Source organism: Pochonia chlamydosporia, chromosome 1 (genome assembly GCF_001653235.2).
Source record: "Pochonia chlamydosporia 170 chromosome 1, whole genome shotgun sequence".
Taxonomy (NCBI): Eukaryota; Fungi; Ascomycota; class Sordariomycetes; order Hypocreales; family Clavicipitaceae; genus Pochonia; species Pochonia chlamydosporia.
In genome coordinates this window covers 751,831-772,885 of record NC_035790.1, presented here as the reverse complement: position 1 = coordinate 772,885, position 21,055 = coordinate 751,831, and the positions used below count along the sequence as shown (strand labels likewise).

General features: G+C 51.2%; 6 protein-coding genes across 6 annotated transcripts; 4 read left to right on the top strand and 2 right to left on the bottom strand.

Annotated features, from left to right (window-relative positions):
- Positions 1-923, top strand: VFPPC_00153 (methylase involved in ubiquinone/menaquinone biosynthesis; the record flags this gene model as incomplete). Its single annotated transcript, XM_018280236.1, has 2 exons — positions 1-670; positions 748-923. 2 exons carry the CDS (start codon positions 1-3, stop codon positions 921-923), a joined length of 846 nt encoding a protein of 281 aa, XP_018148187.1.
- Positions 924-1,982: 1,059 nt separating this feature from the next.
- VFPPC_00152 (DNA mismatch repair protein Msh2) lies at positions 1,983-3,464 on the top strand (the record flags this gene model as incomplete). Its single annotated transcript, XM_018280235.1, has 1 exon — positions 1,983-3,464. One exon carries the CDS (start codon positions 1,983-1,985, stop codon positions 3,462-3,464), a length of 1,482 nt encoding a protein of 493 aa, XP_018148186.1.
- Positions 3,465-4,568: 1,104 nt separating this feature from the next.
- Positions 4,569-6,306, top strand: VFPPC_00151 (MFS transporter; the record flags this gene model as incomplete). The annotated part of the gene is made up of 2 exons (XM_018280234.1): positions 4,569-5,113; positions 5,196-6,306. 2 exons carry the CDS (start codon positions 4,569-4,571, stop codon positions 6,304-6,306), a joined length of 1,656 nt encoding a protein of 551 aa, XP_018148185.1.
- Positions 6,307-10,071: 3,765 nt separating this feature from the next.
- Positions 10,072-12,509, top strand: VFPPC_00150 (major facilitator superfamily transporter; the record flags this gene model as incomplete). The annotated part of the gene is made up of 3 exons (XM_022428163.1): positions 10,072-10,553; positions 10,642-11,420; positions 11,467-12,509. 3 exons carry the CDS (start codon positions 10,072-10,074, stop codon positions 12,507-12,509), a joined length of 2,304 nt encoding a protein of 767 aa, XP_022284655.1.
- Positions 12,510-13,932: 1,423 nt separating this feature from the next.
- Positions 13,933-15,407, bottom strand: VFPPC_00149 (cupin protein; the record flags this gene model as incomplete). Its single annotated transcript, XM_018280232.1, has 3 exons — positions 13,933-14,644; positions 14,767-14,991; positions 15,322-15,407. 3 exons carry the CDS (start codon positions 15,405-15,407, stop codon positions 13,933-13,935), a joined length of 1,023 nt encoding a protein of 340 aa, XP_018148182.1.
- A 1,659-nt stretch (positions 15,408-17,066) lies between these two features.
- VFPPC_00147 (cytochrome p450 3a21) lies at positions 17,067-18,961 on the bottom strand (the record flags this gene model as incomplete). Its single annotated transcript, XM_018280230.1, has 2 exons — positions 17,067-18,810; positions 18,873-18,961. 2 exons carry the CDS (start codon positions 18,959-18,961, stop codon positions 17,067-17,069), a joined length of 1,833 nt encoding a protein of 610 aa, XP_018148180.1.
- Positions 18,962-21,055: the final 2,094 nt, after the last annotated feature.

Here is a 21,055-nt window from a genome sequence, read left to right as displayed (position 1 = left end):
ATGGCATCTACATCTTCACAGCACAACACCTATGGACCCGGCCATGCCATCCCTCAGGTGCAGCATCATGAATGGCGAACCGCCGAGAACAGCGCCGCCCATCTCATCCCCCATCTCAAATCCACCGTGACACAGAATCCGCACCTCAAAATGCTAGACGTTGGCGCTGGGTCAGGAACCATCACAGCCTCGCTGGCCCAGTACATGCCCAGCGGTCAAATAGTAGCCACAGACATCTCTGATGACATCCTAGACCGGGCAAAGTTCCACGCGGATCAAAGGGGCATCAAAAACATCACCTACCAAAGGGCAAGTGTGTACGAGCTGCCCTTTTCAGATGCCAGCTTTGACATCACACACGCCCATCAGGTCCTGACACATTTGGACGCACCAGTGGATGCGATTCGCGAGATGTTGCGGGTGACGAAGCCCGGTGGCATTGTGTCGCTTCGAGAGGCTGACATGCGCATGTGGTGCATCTGGCCAGAGATCCCTGCCCTGAAGAAGTTTCATGAGCTCATGGCGCAGAGCCAGGTCGCCAATGGGGGGAACAACATGGCCGGAAGGGAGCTGCTTTCTTGGGCGTTGAAAGCTGGGGCGAGGCGAGATGATGTCGAGATTGGTTTTGGAACTTGGTGTTACGGCACAGAGCGGGATAGAGGGCCTTGGAGTAAGTTTCACGTTGTATGAGAGGCAGAGCTGGTGCTTTGTATTCGGACTTGGATTTGCTAATTCCGTCCTTTGTAGGTGCTTCCATGATGGAGCGTTTGCGCAACGGACCGATGAGAAGCAAGGCACTGGAACTAGGTATGGCCACAGAAAAGGGGATTGAGGAAATGATTGAGGCTTGGAGAACATGGACGGTTACCGAGGATGCAGTCCTGGGTATCATGAATGGTGAGGCTATTATCCACAAGGCCTGAGGTTAACGAGGTTGTGATGCGAGTTTATCAAACACTCCGTGGCAGGGTGCCATGGCAGCCATTAGATCAAAAGGAGTTACCAATAAAAAGTGAGATGCCCAAAGTACGTTCATTGTCTAGCCCCATGCTGTGTATCCATTGTTTCCGTCTGTGTCGGTTCTGTCCTATGATGATTGCTGCTCATCGCGAGGTTTCCTGTTTGGCCTCCTTCTTATGCCTGGATCGTGCATACGGCTGGGGACGGGGTAATTTTCTGATGAATTCGACGTTCTTGGGTTCGGTGGATTCTGCATTTCGGAGGAATCGCACGGAATAATAACACTGCTTACGTTTCGAATCTCAGCATGTTTTCAAGTATTTACTTAGCCAGGCACTTGATCTTGACCCAACTTCAGGGTAACATGCCCATGGCAAATTGACAAGACCATCTGGTATGGATATGGAGAACAAGGATATCCAAAGAAGGCAGAGAGTCGACACCCACGAGCAATAAGTCTCAGCCACTACCGCACATGAAGGACCAGCCTTTCTTGGGAGGTTGTCGTCTCACGTTCCGCCAGAGTTGTGTGGTTGAATGAAGTTTGCGATGGTTGGATGGGCCACAACTGACGAGGGTGGAGCACACAGGAACGGCAAGTGTTGGTCGTGCCTTCCGTAACAGTGGCACCACTTTAAACCCAGACGCGACTCAACACCAAAAAACGCGTCTCAGTCCGCGCATCTGCACGGTCCAGCTCACCCCGGCCAGTTGATGGAATATCCTGGGCGTGTCTTACCTCCACTCGTTACCTAGGCGCCCTCGGGTATTTTGACCTTGCATCTTTCCTTGTCTGCACATTCACAGACTTCCACTACTCTTGCAATCACGTCGCAGTGCATCACACCTTCTGCATGGATACTATGCATTGCCTTTGTCAATAAACAGAAGCAAGAACGAACACAAAAATTACCCAAAGCCTGTTCTGCGAGCCCATTTTACGACTCTACCAACTCCAGTCGACCTTGCCGCTGAACAATTTACGTCCCTCCCTCTGCTTCCTCACGACCGCGCCGGCAAACATGCCTCGTCCGGCAATCAGAAGAAGGCAGGCTGTTGAAGCTGTACCTTCTGCCAACACTATTACCAACTTTACACGCGTTGCCAAGACGCAAGCATTCCCCGATGCAGCTGCAAAAAAGGCTATTGTCGTGGAGCTGCCTGCCCCCAGCACGTCTCGCAAGAGAAAAGCCAGCTCTATCGAACAGGATGCCGACATACGATTAACCCGACGCACCGTCTCCTTCCCACCCAGCAGTGACGACGAGGACGGTGATGAACCTGCCACTTCGAAGAAGAAGCGGGCGAGGCGGACCGAGCCATCACCCTCGGCGGACCCTATTCGGGTTTCCACTCCAGTCAAGGGCAAGCGTGTAGCAAAGGCATCGGCTTCAAGGTCAAAGACGGCTCACAGACCTAGCCAGTCAACCCTCATCTCGAAAGCGATACAGCAAGAAAAGAAGGTTCAAACCAAGATTGATGCGCTGTATAAGAAGAAAATCGACAGAGCCAAGGCCAGCGAAGATGATGAATCATTGCCACCACACCTTGCCGATATGGTTACTCTCAACAAGGCATTCCTAAAAACCATAATGATTCAGATTGCCCATAGCGGCAACACTGCTCCAATTGATATCAGAGTTATCTCGCCACACATCTCAAGATCATGGGGCAAACGACAGGTCACGGTGGAAGACATTCGACACTGCATCGCAATTCAATCCCACGGCGAAAAGGACTCTGCATCTCCATTCGTGCTCTCTGACTACGGCCGAGGAAGAGTCTGCGTGGAACTGGCCGATGGTGTCGAGGCAGTTTCCATCAAGGAGGACCTTCTCTGCAAACAGTTCGAGAACAACATTCAAGCTCTATGCATAAAAAAGGCAACGGATGACATGATGGATGTGGATGTTCCTCTGCAAAGCCTGTCACTGTCTGATCTCCCCATGGCCGCCATCACTGAGATGGGCAACGGGCTCAAGACAAACCCTCTCATGGCCAAGGGTCAGACACTGCTCTCTGAATTGAAGAGCGGCATTGCTGCCAAGCAGCAGGAAAAGCAACAACCTGTGGCGCAAAAAGCCACTATACTTAATCCTGACGGTACCAAGATGAGTCTCTTGGATCGTATTCGACATAAACAGCTCGCCAGGGCCAACGAACCTCTGCCGCCTTCTGGACCCGAGCTGCAACGACGAGCTGCCCTCAACCGCGTGGTCGATGTCGCTGCCACCATCTCAATGCTCAGCTTGTCAAACCCACTCTCTCTCCCGCGACAGGCATTCACCCTGCTAGCCATATCAGACAAACTCAAGGACTCACTTCGCGTCCCTGTCTCCAAGGAAGAGGGCATGGCCTGTGTACGACTCATTGCCACGGAAATTGCGCCAGAGTGGTTGAGAATCGTGGCAATCGGTGGCAGAGAAAACGTGGTTATTCAGCGACACAGCCAACCCATTGATAGAGTTATCCACGAGCGAGTTCAAAAGCTACTCGCAGCATGAGGGACAATGAAAAGAAACAGAGATTGCATATTTAGACACCAAGATACCCGCTACAGCACGAGAGGAACATGAAGGATTGGGAAAAGGGCGGCATTTTACTTGTACTTTTGTTTACGGCATTGGATGGTTTAGCATGGTGTTGGTTAGCATTTTTCGTCGATATGACTAGTTGAATACAAGTGTTCAAGGCTGCATTTGACCTGCTAGTGATGAGTCCTGATAGCCGCTTGATAGGCGGAAACTCCACGGACCACGGCCGTTATTTGGGTCGTTGTGCGCCTATGATGCAAGTCCCTCCGATTCCGGTTGATCGACCCTAGTATCGTGACTAGTAAGTAGCCGATGATTGCAAGTCTGACGTTACCGGCCAGTAGGCTATGTTACACATTGCACGCGTGAACAATACCTATGTATCGGTGAATAAGTAATTCAATCCTAAAAGCAAGGGGAAAATCCCCAGAAACAAAGTCAGGAAGGGAACTGAATCACTTCCAATCGCAAGGAATGTCTGCTGCAAGAACATACCTCGGCTCACCGGATATAACACGGCCACAGGACACGCATGAGGGACATCCAAAAAACAGCACCTAATGTACATACTGCCAAGCATTTAATTAAGCAGGATATATAGAGTACAAGGATGTATATAAAAACGTGTGAATAATGCAGGGCCTTTGGAAAAATTTGTCGGAAATTCCCCGTCCTCCATTCCGATGCACAGTCACAAAACGGCCGGCCGGACGACCGATGACCGGGGGATGTGGGAACGGACAAGGAACCAGACGGCACGGCGGGACAAAAGCTCTTGATCGGCTACTTGTCCACGGGATGGGGCAGTTGGGTTGGTGGATTTAGGGAGCAGTAGAGTTGGAGATTTTTACTTAAAGCTTGCTTTGGATCCTTCTGGCCTGGGTCTTTCTCTACCAGTTCAGCGTTTCGTAGTTAACACTGAAATACCTCTTTTCCTGACGATTGCAGCTACGAGTTCAATGAGGGTTGTACACGGTAGCGGATACCGTTCCGCTAGATTCATCGCTTCAACTATAGCCCATTCCTACAGGACTACATGGACGTCTGTGTGCTCGTGAGCATATATATCCCAACATGGCTCACCCAAAACCCACGGCATCACCACCCCAACCCCCGTTGCCCTCGTCGGACCAACATGACGAAACACCACAAGTATACCGCTCCATCTCACACATATGCGGCCATGACTTCCAATCCGCGCCCCTTACATCCCCGGATCACGAAGACGAAGACACCTCCGACATCTACAACCGCCTCTCACCACGACGAAAGACCGTCATCGTGGCCGTCCTCTCGTTCTGCGCCTTCCTCTCCCCCATGTCGAGCACCTCCATCCTCGCCGCCACGCCCGAGGTAGCGGGTACGTACAACACCACCGGGTCCGTCATTAACGCCTCCAACGCGGGGTACATGGTCTTCATGGGCCTGTCGCCGGTGGTATGGGGTCCCATGAGCCAGGTATTCGGGCGGTGGCCCGTGACGATGCTGACGGCCGTGCTGTTCTTCCTGCTGAGTCTTGCGACGGCCCTGGCGCCCAATCTGCCTGCTTTTTTTGTGTTTCGCGCTTTTTCCGCCTTTGAGGGAACGGCGTTTATTCTCCTGGGGAGCGCGTGTCTGGGGTAAGATTCTCTTTTTGCTTCGGAGCTGTTGTGTGTTACCATCTTTGGGATCATGGCGCGAGACTAACACCGTTCCGGGTAGAGATATATATCGTCCGACTGAGAGGGGCACCGCAATAGGGTGGTTCATGTCCGGTACGCTTATTGGACCTGCGTTTGGTCCGTTTATAGGCGGCATCATCGTCACGTATTCGTCGTGGAGGTCGATTTTCTGGCTGCAGACTGCTCTTGCGGGCACGGGCGTCCTGGGCGTGTTTTTCCTGGTCCCCGAGACGGCGCACCACAAGAAAATTACCGACCTGGAGGGCCTGTCGAGAAAGGAGAGACTCCGGGCGATACTGCGCATGATTAACCCGGTCCGGGTGCTCAAGCTGTTTCGGTACTGGAACCAGGTCCTCGTGGCGTGTGCCAGCTCTGCGTTGGTCTGGAACATGTACAGCCTGCTCACGCCGATTCGATACGTCCTCAACCCGAGGTTTCATCTGGAGTCGCCGCTGCTGGGGGGGCTGTTCTACCTCGCTCCCGGGACGGGGTACTTGCTCGGCACGTTCATGGGCGGGAGGTGGGCAGACCGGACGGTCAGGGTGTGGATTAGGAAGAGAAACGGCGTTCGTGTCCCGGAAGATCGGTTGCGCTCGGCGGTTCCGTTCATGGGCATCGTCATGCCGGCGTGCGTGCTGATATACGGCTGGACGGTGGACAGGGCCGTGGGCGGGATCCCCGTGCCGGTGATTGCGCTGTTTGTCCAGGGTGTTGCGCAGCTGTTTAGCTTTCCGAGCTTGAATACGTATTGTCTGGATGTTATGCCCGGGCAGGGCGCTGAGGTCGTGGCAGCGAATTACTTTGTGAGATATCTCGCGGGCTGTATGGGGACCGGCGTGGTGCTTCCTGCGATCCAGGGCGTGGGCGTGGGATGGTTCTCTACTATTTCGGCGTTGTTTCTGGGAGCCTCTACGATTGGTGTCATGGCTGCGATTCGCTGGGGGGAGTCGTGGAGAAAGGCGACGGATGCAAGGTTGGAGGAGAGGAGGTTGAGGGACGAGGGCTCACGGGAGCAAAAACATAAGGAGTCAAAGTCAACGCCTGGGAGGGGTCCGAGTGAAGCGGCGGTGGTTGAGGATGATGTTGAAAAGGGTGAAAAGAGTAATGGAACTGCAAAACATGGCGTCTTACAAGATAGACAACCAGCATAGCGTAATAATGAGACATGATGAATCACAGAGGCACGGCAGTTGTTCGCATGCCTGCAAAGCTACTTTGTAAGCATGGTGAACTTGTTGGTGAGTATCTTGACTTTAGAATGCGTGCCACTGAGCTCTGCGATCCAACAATCTTGTGCCGCAGTCGTCAGTACCTACAAGGGACACACGTTTAATACACGTACTTGTGAATAAATTCATTGATATCTGGGATTAGATGCTATGAGTTGACGACGTTCGGGATACAGAAATTGCCGAACTGGCCCAGAATTAAATAGGGATTACAATTTCGCTTCTCTTTGTCATCTTCGACAGTCTAGACTGTGCTGTTAAATTTGGCGCAAAGAAACTTGCCGTGTCTTATACTCCGGAGCCTTGGCATAAGTATGGATCTTGAATCAGAACTATTTGAGCGTCTCGTTCTGGAGTCTTCATGACTGAGTCAGATACAGTCAAAGTCGCCAATGCCATGAGACGCCCCGTGGCGCAAGTACCCCAATCTTGAAGGTCTGTTCCGCACTGTGAGCTTAGTATATTCAGCTTGAAATATGGAAATGTTATGTTGTAAAGAGGTATGATGTGTCATGGGACCTGGACCCATTGGTGACATGGGGATCTTCACAGCACGTTCAATCCAGCACGACGGCAGTCGTTCTGCAAGGATCGACCAAAGCTTAAAACCAACCCTGCGCTAAAGGGGTTTGTCATGGTCAGGTTTATTTGGGTGGAATCGCGGCGATTAGGATCGCCCAACAACCTGGGTCTATGTATTTGAGGCGAGATGACGACGGCCCCGATAAATGACCCGTTGGATGCCATGGGGCTCTGCTGCTGGGGACATGTGGATAAAATGAATCGATAGAGGTCCGCTTGCTTGGCAATTTCCTGTGCTCTGCTGCTTTACTCTGTTCCTAAAACTCGTCAATTGAGGTCTGTCTCTGGCGCTTTGTGAACGGAGGGTGATGCAGGTAGGGGGGCTGGAAGTCATGATGCAGCAGTGACAGGAGAATAGCAATGAAAAACGCAAGCCCTGATCACATTGGAAAGCGGTTGGAAACATTTCGGATCCAATGAGCCCGATATGCTCCTTGTGAAATGGCCGTCTCATGTTTTTGGTGAACGATCTTGGTTGAGTGGTGGTTTGGACTTTGGAGACGCCAGCAGACACATGCGTGGGCTGTTTCAAGATGGACCTAAGAATCTGATTGGATGGGGAATAACAAATGACGACGTCACAGTTGGCGGGTATGGCAGAGGCGACAAGACGCCAAAATGGCAGGGGCCGGGATGAGCTCCGACCATTCCTTCCTTCCCTGACTGCGAGTGTAGTGTGATAATCTGGATGCCCCTGAAAGCACGCGCCTGTGGCTGTGAATATCAATCAAATTCCAATACATTCAATCTCGCCATCAGCCAAGGAACAAGGGAGACAGAGTACATGCAGCGGGAGGTCCATGCTTTGCTCAATAAACACGACTTGATGACAGATGTCCCAGAGGCACGCAGCACACACTATTCATTGAATTTTCCATCGGCGAGAAATGTGGTCAACGCCAAGGTTCACCACGTCAGAGTTCAGAGAACGAGCATTACGTCCGAAAAAGAGTACATGACCCGTTCCGCGTTGGCCAAGACTGGATCTTGAAGGTAACCTGAGTATCCGCCGTCTCCAGTTTATCTTTCGCCAGAAGACCAGAAGCTGACCTTGCTCCGCTCTTCCCTTCGTGTAGGTACCCAGGCACAGGGATGCTGGGTTATACACTTGTCGCCTGTCGTCCGAAATTGTATTGACCCCAGCTCAGTGACGACGTCCCTAGCATTCAACTCAAGGGAATGATGCATAGGGACTTGACATATTGAGCACCTTGGTTCTGTTTACGAGAGAGGACAGGGTAGTTTGTGAGCAACCGTCGCAACAACAGATTCAGCACCCACGATGCAGCACAACAGGACCAGTCGTTCGCCAACGAACACATGATACGGGCCAACCCAGCACACAGTCTTCTGCTCTCAGTTTCCTTGCTTCCGCCCAAGCCAATGATACGCCGAGTCTTGGCCACCCATCCGATGCCCGGGCGATAACAATTGGAATGCCGCAGGTCCCGGGTTTGCGGGTCTTCTGCCGTAGTCTCGATTAGCTGCAGCACCCAAAACAGGCTCGGCCCCTGTCAGCGCCTCTTCCATGTGCAGCGCCTCCAGAGCGGGCACTTGCGACGTCAATCGAGGCCGCGTGGCCGTCGATATTGAGATTTCATTGTGTAACGATGGTTCAGGTTCGGATTTTCTCAACTGGCGAGGTTCCTCAAACAACGCCATAAAATTTAAACAGATGGTCAGCGTGCTGATATCCCTGACTAGGGGTCCCAAGCCACTCAGCTTGCACATACTTCTTGATGCACAACGGCAACTTTGGTCTGACAAGACTGGCTGGAAACTGTTTGTGGCACAACACCTCCGACTAGCAGCGTCTTCGACCCGCAGATCACGACAACCAGCCATATCCATTCGTTTCGTTTCTGCTTGTTGTGGAGGATCGCCTCACACCATGGGCCGCTCTACATGTTCACTGCTGCAGCAACTGGCGGATACGAATGTACATATGTAATACGCGGCTTTTTATCCTTTCACATTCTTTTTTACAGACGCCTCGGCGACTCCTTGGACGTGATAATAGCATGTCGGATTGTGAGGAGATGGCAAGGCTATGTAGCCGTAACATGGTCGTCATGGCCATGCTGGCATTGCGGCACCGGCGGGCGAAAATGGCTTTCTCATCTGATATGACAAACGCTTGGCAGAACATGTTCGAAACATCTGACAGCGGCACAATGGATGGACCGGTATCATCTGAGGCTATATGGAAGCCCTCCATAGGTCAACTTTTGCCCAAGCGAGTAGTTCTTAGAACATGACAACCCGACTGGATTTCGAGGCACATCCTACCATTAAGTTTATTTAAATATCTCGATTCTCCTTATCTATGCCCTGAATTACGTATTTCTCTCGGCACCGTTCCGGCTCAGTTTCCAAGGCACCTCGATCCATTGTGGCATTGCTGGCTCCAGTCAACCCATTTGGTCGTCCCCTTGTCATCAAGTTCCACTCTTTTCTTCCCAAACGCAGTTTACGAGTCGTTGATCCTTGAACTGTCGAGTTCCGTATTGGTGGTTCTTTCCTGATCTTGTTCTGCTTTTCTTTCCTTTTTGTTTGGCAGGTGTCTTCCCAGGGTTGCTTCATTGCATCTCACCTCTCCCATTATCCTCATCCGACACTCTTCACCCTCCCTCTCCTCAGTCAGTTTCCCTCGTTTCGCTTGACGTCTCTACACTTTTCGTTATTATCGTATTTGTATTATTTTCCTTTTGTTACTTTAAGTCTGTCTGTGAAAAAGAAGCTGTATTTTTTCCTTTCATTCATCCCTCTTTGTCGTTGCGTTTCAGCATTGTGAGCCGCACAAGGCTTACGACATAAACCCCTTGCTCCGACCAAGCCTTTTTCCTGCGAAGCCTATTCCCTGCAGAAAGGTCATTCCAAAATTTGGTTTTTATTTATTTATTTCAGATATACCTACAATCTCGCGCCTTTACGAGAGCCCGAGATCAATATTTGCGAGAGTTTCTTCACCTGTTCCGCATATCCCACATTTGGCTCGAACACGATACTCGTTGAAACGATTTGGAACAGCACATTACTTCACCGTTTCGTTTGAGTCTCGAAATCTTCATGTATCTGTAACTCGGCTGAAGTGTACCGTCCAGCATGGAGCGCACCGCGTCTTTGCTCAGTTTAAGCAGTCGGGCAAGTACTCGCAACGGACCTGATTGCAAAGACAACTGCCATGTTCTGCCCTATTCAGAGAAGCCGCCCCAACCACGGGTTCCCAGAATTAAGGCAGTTCTCAGTCACTGTCTATACAAGCGGGTTCTGGTCTGGGCGGTAGCGAGCTTGCTGCTCGTCACCCTCGCCTTATCTCAGAGCAGAAATGTTTCGATGTCGCATGTTGTTGAATACGCCAAAAGTAAGGCCACGAATGTACACCCTGCATCAAATAAGACTGGCATCAAAACTCAAGGTGCGGGTAAGGATCTATCTCACGACAGCATTATCGTGCAACCCGGAGACAGCTCTCAAAAGCCCACTGTCGATGCGCAGGCGGATGAACTCAATCGAGAGGAGGATAGCAAAGAGCGAGAAGAGTTTGAAAAGCAAGCAAATGAAAAACCCTGGCTACGGTTCCCTCAGTGAGTGTTTTCTTCTTCTGCTTCTTCTCATTTCCGTTTCTTTGTCGATGTTGTGATCGACTAGCGCGCTTACATTTGCTCCTTCTAGTCTCGACGGCTACTTCCACGGCCTCAAGACCTTGGTAAAGGCATCAGACCACGTGCCAGAGTACCCGAATACCACAGATACTGCGCCATTGCCTGCACCCCCCATCAAAAAAGGCCGCCTGCCGAAGCCAGTACCGTACAATCCATACAACACGGCAGGCAACGATGTCAAGGCATGCTACCTTGATAAGGACAACAAGATCCCAGCCCCTGACGTCTATGCATACGACGGACTACCACAGCACATGCCTGGCGCAGCAATCGGGTCCTACGACATACTTGGAATACGAGACGACATCTGCTTTGACCGATATGGGAGGCTTGGGCCATATGGCCTTGGTTATGAGAAAGAACAAGGAGGGTCTGGACTTGCGAAAGTGGCAGAAGACTTCAACAACGAGCGAATATGGAGCAAGACTGGTCAGATTAACTACACTAAAGTCGATTGGGGCGATGCGCAAGACCGATGCTCCGAGGCCAACACACATCGCCTGTTGGCTGTGGACTCGGATTCCGGAGAACTGCCCATGTCTTCCAAGGCTCGAAAGGGGAAGAAGGCTCGCCAGGCGGTGGTTGTGCGCTGCTACACCGATTTTAAGTGGACGGATCTCGCGGTGGTCAATTTTCGGGCCTTGGTCACGGAACTATCACTCAAATCCGGCGGTGAATACACAATTCATATCCTGCTTCATGTCATCGACAACGACGCACCAATTTGGGCAGACGACGGGGTTGTTCAACGAATTCTCGACGCCAACATTCTGGGAATTTCACAGCTTGGTAACGCTCTGGAGCGAGGCCCAGATGGAACTGTTCTATCCCGGAGAGTTCAAGGACACCTACGATAACCCCAGCGGCAAGGCCATTCACGGGGTCTACCGCAGCCCACACTTTCCGTTGCAAGTGTTTGCGTCGCAGCATCCGGAATACGAATACTTTTGGAACTGGGAGATGGACCTTCGATATCTGGGGAACTACTTTGAGCTGTTTGACAGGATTGGTCGGTGGGCGGACAACCAGCCTCGGCTATTACTGTGGGAGAGAAGTGAGCGATACTACATTCCATCGTATCATGGGAGTTGGGACAACTTTACTAAAACCGTTGAGCGGGACCATGTCCAGTCGGGCAAGCCAACCATCTTTGGCCCTGTTGATTTTGACGACAGAAAACCACTTCAAGCTGAAGAACAAGGACAGTCACATCTGCCAGAAACCTGCGGCCCGGGATACAGCCCTTCGGAATGCGGAGTTGGCGAAGGCGCCGACCTTATTACTCTAGATCCCATCTTCGACATTGCTTATTCTGGATGGGTATTTTCCAATGACGTTGTAGGATACAAGAATCCCTCTTACGAGCATCCGCCGCGGCGGTCATCGATTGTCACAGCTGGCCGGCTCAGCAGGAGACTATTAATGTCGATGCATGAAGAAGTTTGGCGTCACCACCGAACCATGTTCTCGGAAATGTTCCCGTCAACCGTGGCTCTACACCACGGCTTAAAAGCGGTTTACGCTCCTCACCCGGTATTTCTGGATCGAGCGTGGACACCGATAGGATCCTCTGTTGACGCTGTCTTCAACGGCGGCAGAGACCATTCTACGTCGGGAACAGGTAGCCCATTCTACCTCTTCAACGAACATAACCACAAGGGAACTAGCTTTTACTACAACAGCGAGTTCTCTGGCCTCTTGTGGAGACGATGGCTTGGATTCGCCCAGATGGATGGCCGTGGGCCGTTTGGCGGGCAAAGCGGCGGTGGTACTCTCCGTGGCGGTTACAGAGAGGAGAGTCGGAGCGACAGCAGTGGTCGGATGTGTTTGAGGAGTATGCTCCTTCACCCGATCAAGTTTGAGGATCCCAACAATTAGCGTCCTGTCTTTTTTTCCATTCTTCATCAGCACCACTCGTTGCAAAATCTTTTGCTTTAGACAGCGTATTGCAGGATAGCATTTGTCATCAAAGCGTGCATATGCTGGATTCTGCTTGTGGAAAAGAGTCTCGGTTTGAGCATTGTCACCGTCTTGCATATAGAAATACTGGGATGGCGTTTGGGGATTTGGATACCGGGTGTAGGCAGGGTGCTCCCCTGTCAAGCACATGTTTGCTCATGGGAAATGGAGTCTCGGTAACAGTATTTACAAGTACATAGTTATGTAGTTGAAACACGGTTTTCTTCATACACTGTACCTTGAGTAATGATCGAGTGATGAAATGTCCGTCAGGATGGAGATAACCGATGAACATGCAGGAACGTCCAAGCACAGCAGATTCACAGCGCATGTATGATAGGAGCCAGCGTCAACAAGGTCAAGAACAAAAAACATATATTCCAATCATTGACTCATAGTTCTCTACCAATCCCATCCCATCCCATCCAACCCAAGCCAGCGTTGTCCAGCCCAATCCAACCAACTCAACCCAGCACGCAAGGTTGAACAAACGATCCCAACCTCACCCTTTTATCCCCAGTCCCCCAAACCCAAGCAGCAGTTCTGCACCACCAGACAAAAACTCTTGAAAAAAAAAAAAAAACATGCAAAAAGCACCGCTGCTAAAGACCCCGCACAACAAAGGGGCAAAAGGAATCGGTGCGTTCGAAAAACGGATGAAAAATATAAAAGACCAGCAAGTATCCACGAGCAACATGTCCAACTGTGCTTTGCGATACCCCAGCATGGCAAGGCAGTAGTGGTCTGTTGGAGTGTTTACAAGCCAGCTTGGTTTCTGTATGCCAAAAAAGTAAAATCAAAAGTGAATTTCAAAGTACCCAAACAGTCATCCTCCCAGCGCTCCAAGCCAGCCAGCCGACCTCGTCCACATAACATTAATGGCAACCCAAAACATAAAACGAGCCCTCTCGTGAATCATCATCTCATAGCCACTTCAATACACAGAGTAGAAGGGCCATGAGAATCTGGGAGGGGGTGAAAGAGGGTATTAAATAGTAGCTTAGCACAGGAGCAGGTGAACCACTGGTCACTGGTCGTCAAATAAAAGCGAGACAAAGAGGTATCGAAGCCACGCCGCGACGCCATCAACGCCCTGAACGCCACTTCGAAGGAGATAAAAAGATGAATCCCCCGAGAAGAAGAAAAGCACTAATCGCGAAGAGGGGTGGGCGATGTCGTGTCATAAACGTCAGAGACAAGGAAAATAATAAGGACGACCCGGGTTCTCCAGTGATATCATGGTGGAAAAGCGGTGGTTGATAATTCCATGGCGTTTGGTAGAAAAGTGACGGCCACTGAGTGATATCAGGCTGGGAACAAAGGTTATTTCCAAAGTTTCTCCTTATTTTTTCAACACAGCATCGTAGATGCTCACGATACCCGTGACGGCAGTGCCTACAAGGACACCCTTGTAGCCGCCGTAGACGGCGCTGTTGAGACGCTCAATAGACGTCTCAGACAGGAAGCCACCAAAGGTGACCCCCTGGCCATAGACGACGTACGAAATCAGGGCCTTGACAATGCTGAAGGTGAGAGGATCAACCACGGCATCGTTGGCCGCAGCCTTGGACCGAGTTCGTGGTCCAGAGTGGCTGGTGGCGGACAAGTTGAAGAAGTAGCCAAACAAGCTGGGGAGGACAACGCTGGTCAAGGCCCAAGTGAGCGCAGGAGACCAGAAACTCGAGGTCAAGATGAGGAACATGTCAGGCAGGTAAATCGGGTAGTCAGAGGTGCCAAGCAGGCCAATGGCAGGAATGGTGAAGGCATAGCGGTTGGCCAGAATCTCAGGTCGAATAAAGTAAAGCTCGAACGCAGAGACGACGAACAGGATGCTGGTGACGGTGCTCAGAGTCTCGCGAGTAGCATTCGAGGCCTCGGTGATGCCGGTTTCCTGGTACATGGACGTGACGCGCTTGCGCATAGCGACAGTCGAGCGGTCAAAGGCATTGGCAACATCAGCGGGAGTAGCTGGCAGAGGGATGCGAGCAGCAACCTGAGAAAGGCTGCGAGCGGGAGTACGCGCAACAGCAGTGGAGGAACCGCGCTCGTCGCTTCTGTTGGTGAAAAAGAACAAATTAGTTAGCCACTGGCTGATCTTGCGACAAGGCACGCGTCCTCCCACACGAAGGGCGGCTTCGTGAGGGACAGAACGATTAAACGACTTCGGGAAACTTACTCAGAGGTCAATTCTTCGAGGGCCTTGGTCGCACGGCGCTTGGCAACCTTGAGAGGCTTATCGCTGTCATCCTTGGACGATTCCTTCTTAATAGGAGAACCGAGAGCCTTGGAGCGGCTGTTGAAGTAGGGGGTCAAGTCGGAGCGGTTGGCAAAGCGGCTGCTGTGTTCGGCAATGAACTCATCGAGCGCGACCTCGAGCTCGCTCTTCTTGAGGCTTTCGTAGCTACAAAGCGCAACAAAGTTAGCACCTGGTCTTGACTCGCATTGTTTTGTTTACTGCTTGATTTGTCGCATTCGACAAGGACGGAATTGTTCAAAATGTAGCGCAAATTGCTGTCGCGCATATGCCGCAGCTTCACAGGTAGCATCTGCACCAGCAAGTCATGCTGCGACGCTGCATGGCGGACCTTATCACCAAGGCATGAAGCTGTCTGTGGTCGCGACCAAGAGCTTCCGTCCGTCGCGCGAACCTGACGCGGCGCTCCGCCCAGTCGCTTTCTGACGGATAACAAAAAATACCAAAACTTGGGGGAAAATAAAACAATAAACATACTTCTTCAAGCCTACATTATCAGCGAGTTCAACGAGGTCACTTTTGCGCTGCGCGCGCAGCCAAGCATTGGTTTGCGATGTTGACATGGTGGACTAGATGGTGGTTGTCGCGCGAAGAAAAGTTGGGTATAATCGATGCAAGCGCGCAAAACAACACGAAAAAAAGGTCGGGTGCAAGGTTCTGTCTTGTCTTGTCTTTGTCTTGAGAGCAGCAAGGATGTGCGCCGGTGCCAAAAATTTTGCAATTACAGCAAAATTTAAAAAATGGGTTTAGATGCAGAGACGGCTTCGACAATCGTTCTCTTTGCAGTGTGCAGAGTACCCGGTTGACTGGAATTGCGATGCAAGAGGGGTGGTGGCTGGTTGTTATGGTGGTGACGGTGACGACGAGCGAAGCACTGAGCAGCTCAGAAGAGGAGTCTCTTGTTTATGTTTTGTTTTTGGGTCCGGGTGGTGGCTGGCGGGGTGAGCGAGTGAGTGCATCAGCAGGACGGAGCAGGACCGACCCAGATAGACCAGGAGCGGATGAGGAAAGAACTAGACTAGACGTCCTTGGCCAGGCAAGAGTTGGGGCCGGCCGGGTATACCTTGGTGCTTGGGCAAGAGCCAGGTGGCAGGCGCAAATGCAAGTGTAGGTGGGGAGCTCGCAGCAGCAGAAGGGAAGGCACGACCACCACCACGCATGTTTATTTGCACCCAGCCTGGCGCTCCTGCTTCCTGCGTTTGCTCTTGCTCTGTAGTCACTCCCAACCTGTGGCGGTTGCCTCTACCTCTCACTCTGTCCAGCTGATGATGCCATGGCACCAGCCCTAGTCCCCGACCCCGAAATCTAAAAATCGAGTGGCTGGGGGCCATCACCCACCCTCGAGCATGAAGCCGCAAGACCCCAAACCCTCCATCTGCTATGGTTCCCATCTGCCCGTTTTGGACACACTCGCTCAACGAGGCTGAATCTCCATGCCGAACCAATCTACATTCTGCAGTCCTCACAAGACGCAACGACGAACCAGCCCATCCATCCACGCTGATCCAATCCCCGAGCCCAAAATGAAAAGCACACGGTGGGTCTCCCCATTGGCAATTTCACCAGACAGACGATCGTAGCCAATTCTTCCTGTTGAAGACAAGAAAGGGTCTTGTTCTGCCGTAGTGTCATTTCCATCCGCTTTTGCCAGCTGAGACGCGAACGGCACACGGGTTGGGTGCTCTTGGGATGAGAGTTTCCGACGCGCAACTCTGCTTTGGTGGATGTAGGTTTGGATTTACGTGGGACCTCGCCGCATTTGGTAGCAAAGTCGTCCCGAATCTGCACCTTTTTGTTTGGAATTCGCCTCCTTATGGAGTAAGCGATCTGATTGTTGTGAACCTGGAACTGACGTAATTTTATTACGGACTGCGAACTTCCTGACTTGTGTTGTGGATTTCTCGTCAATTCTGATCGTGGCATATCGGCGATGAAAGCCGACAAAACAAGTACGTTTCCTGTATGCCTTGTGTGGTTCTTCAACAGACATCCAAAATCGTATAGTTTACATTCTCGTTTTATTATGCTGTAATATACGTGCTGTACATTCCGCTTGCTTTCCGTGCAATTTTGACTTGCGTGACCAAAATCTCCCATCGCCAGATCATGCTGTTCCGATAAACAAATCTTACACGCATCCGAACGCAAGTATGGCTCTCTTATATACAAATTACCATAAGCCCCATGCATTCCCACCCATCCCAAGTAGCCGCGACGTCAAATCACGCGTCGGACATCCAACTGGTGAATTTCTCTTCACCTCTTTTAACCAACCTCATCGGGACCGATTTGCCCTGCAGCCCTAATGTTATCACCGACTCTGCCTCAGCCAGCGTCTGCCGGGTGAGAGTCTGCGCTTTCCGGTATACATCTGCTCTTGCCTCTCTACCCATTCTCTGGACTTCGTCCTCGCCTGCCCACTGGTCCGGCGCTAATTCAATGCTGTACCGTTGGAGAAGGACAGCCAGGAAAGTCATGATTTCAACCTGTGCAACGCGTCGTCCAAGGCAAGATCTTGCCCCATCGCTGAACGGTAAATACGCGCCACGACGGGGCCGAAAGAAGCGCGCGTTGCAATCGAGTTTGCGCTCTATGCCTTCGTCGCTCTCATCTTCATTGGAATCCGGCGACTCTGACCGCACCGGCCTGACAAACGTCTCGTCTAACTGCCCTTGACGACGAAGACCTGGCGTGGTCTCAAACCACCGCTCTGGCTTGTAGTCTCGAAGATCATCCTTTCCGGGGGTCAACTTGCTCTCTTCGTATGGCCAGTGTCTAGGGTCTTCGTGTGCCTTCAAAACTTGAAGCATAATCAAACTACCCCGCGGGAGCAGACATTCTTGCCCGTCGACATTGATCACCTGGTCTTGATCCCGAGATATCTGCTTGGGGATGGCAGGTACAGGTGGAATGAGGCGAAGAGTCTCGTTCATACTCGCCGCAACCGCGCTGGTTGCCATGGGCCCAATCAATCGCTCGTAATCCCAAGTCGACGGGTCCGAATCCCCAACTAGTTCGTCGATATCCTTCTGGACGAGGCGTTGGGCCGCTGGATTTGTGGCTAGGTTAATAAGGGTGAAGTGAATCGTGTTTGCTGACGTCTCGTGGCCCGCAACAAACATGGCGAATGCGTTTCCAAGAATCTCCTGTCGGTTCAGGACATGGGCTTTGTCAGGCTTTTCGGCAGAAGTCGACGTCTTCCTATCCAAACCGTATGATCCACGTATCAATGCGCCCATGAAATCCATCCCCTCCTCTACCGGCTTCCCTCTTTCCACACCTTCGATCTTCTCATCCATCATCATGTTTGAGTACTTGACATAATCCTGGTAAGCTGAGGCAGCCAGGCGAGGACCTTTCCACGGGGACAGTCTCAACAGCCACTGTGGAAGCAGCATGACGATCAAAATGTCGTTCATTAACTGGATGAGGGTATCCACGAAAGACATCGAAAATCCAGGCGGTGCATCCAGTGAAGCATATTTTGCAGATGTAGCATCTAGCCCTGGCGGCAAGACCTGACCTGGCCAGAGAAGCCGCAGTCCAAAGCCAACATAAGTAATAACATTGACCGTGAGACGTTTGATGTCAGCTGAGATTGATGTTAGAGGCTCGCTCCTGTTCCCCAAGTTGTCCACCCAGGTGCTTATCATGCCGTTCGTCTGTTCAATAATTTCGCGGAACACGAGAGGTGAGTTCTTCTCATTGAAGCTTGCTGAGGTAATTTTGCGATGCGCCTTCCATATGGCTCCCTCCGTCGTGACAACATTTTCGCCAAACAGCCTCAACATGCCATATATATGGCACGGCTTGGGAAACTTCTCTCGCTGTTTGATAATTTGTCGAATCACATCGGCACTGGCAGTTTGAATCATGATGGCACCAGGAGAAACGAGAGCAAACGTGTCGCCATGCCGAGTATAACGGCTCATATCTAACCTGTAGCCGGCATCGGGATGCATGAGACTAAACAATTAGGTTAGACCTAGGTTGAGGAGGACATTGCAGTCCAATACGAGACAACTTACTCCAGCCAGTCATCCCACCATGATTTGGGCAGCAGTCTAATGAGCTTTGCGTATAACGGGGCCAGCACCAACCAGTGTGCAGCTAGCATTTTGCATGCTATATGTACATATATCAGATGATCGAGAGTCAGAAGCAATAATCATTTGTTGTAGCGCATAGCGGAACGGATTGGCCGAGTCTAGATTGAACCTGGGCGAAATACAGAAAAGCAAGGGGTTGACTCACGGACAACAACGTAAGGCAAGTTGCTGGCTTTGGCAATGGCAATGTTACGCCTCAAGCCATGAACAATACTGAATATGCCATAGGCAAGGACGGCCCCAGTGACAAGCAGGATATTCTGCATTCTCAAGTTGTCACGCCTTGCCTGTAGTCGAAGCAACTCAACTCAACTCAACTCAATTGCCTACTCAAGTTGGTGCAGGAACGTCGTCTCGATTTCCAATCAACCAGAAAATGCGTCGAATGTGTTGCAAATTTGTCAAAATTTCAAAGTCTAAATCAATTGTTCTGGCAAGTTCGCAGATTCTCTTGGAAAATAAGATTGGCGAGCCTTGTATCTGAAACAGAAGACGAGACAAGTGGTGTGCGGCTTGGGGCAGGGGGCGTTGAGCTGTCAGACGTCTAATGCGGGAGACACGTTGAGCAAAACTTCGCTGGCAACAAAACAAGAAGAATGAAGCAAATATGAAGAATAAAAAGTCAATGTCAAAAGATGCACTGACACGACGTACAAATTGACGGACCAGGGGAACGAACAGACGAGAGCGGCAGTGTGCAGGCCAATATTTCAACTTGGCATGGCCGACCCATTCCGGCAACTAAATGAGGAACTGGCACTCCAAGCTTGCAGCTAGGTTTCGGTTTCGAAACATCCGTTCCCACTTTGTCGCTCATTGTAGGTGGCTCGTGGTCCATCCTCAAAGGTCACGTCAAACCAAAGACACACCGTGAAAAGGAGGAAGACCAGCCAGCCGGCCATTTTGTCACGAGTCACTAGTTAGCTGTTGATGATGGTGGCTTTCCAGGGCTGTGGCGCCTATGTTTTGTCGGTGAGCAGTGAGCACCCACAGCCGGACCGGTGTCTTGTTGAACAACGGGTCATTGAACCGTGATGTCATATTCCAGAGACGACAGACAGTCTACCTCGTTGCACCTTGGATTGAAGGCTTGCCCTTAGTTCACAGGTGTCTTGTTTCAATCCGTGGACTTTGTACTTGATACCAAATTAGCGAAAATGCCAATGCCAGGAGATCCTCACCCCAGAAACAAATCTCCCAAAAAGGGCCAAACTAGGTACGACGATCCAATCAACCCGTGGATGGAACCAGGACTGGCGAGAAGGTTGTTCCCAGGCATGTGCAGAATCATGTTGCCCACACTTAGCGTCGGGACGTTTCACTCCCGGCGCAAGCGCCACCAATTCCAGCTCATTGGAATCAAACCAGAAGCTGCGAGCCGATCCCTGGCGCCGGACGGTGGTGGTTCCGAGTTGAAGCTGTGGGTTTGGTGGTGGGTGTCACTGGTGTCTGGCGTGGTGTGTGCTGTCCAATTCCATGTCAGTGCAACCATGCTGTCGACAAAAAGGGAGGATCCGGCATTCAAGAAATGAAGAACCGAAAGAAGCTTGGCTCGGTCAGGGTTGACTAAGGGCAACATCACGAGGATGCTGTCTGGTCTGGTTGTTTTATATGCAACATTTGAAATCGGCAGTTGGTATTCACGTGCTTCAAAGGTGTCTTGTTCCTGCCATTTTGAATGCGTTCTGCACAAGGGAAGGTGCATCCTCCGCCTCCCGTCGCCATTGACTCAAAGCAACATTGAATGGTTGGTTGACCGTGAGTCAACCACTTGCTTAAGCCAAACAATTCCTAGCCTCAGTCCATTATGAGTTATGTTGGGCACCTCACTTTCAAGCCTCCCAATGGCCACGCATCGAACTGTAACTCGCAGACATGTTTGATGTAACCCAATTTGATTCCTTTAATGTTCCCAGCTCCAGCGCCTACCTACCCGTGCCCCAAGTCCCAACCCTTACCTTGATAAGTACCAGTTACACACACTTCCACCCCTAAGACCATATACTCTGTAAACGCATTGAACGCCCAAAATTAGATCCAACGCATGCACGTCGATATACGCCGTTGGGGAGTAAAACGCTCGCTGACTCCCGATTGGTCAT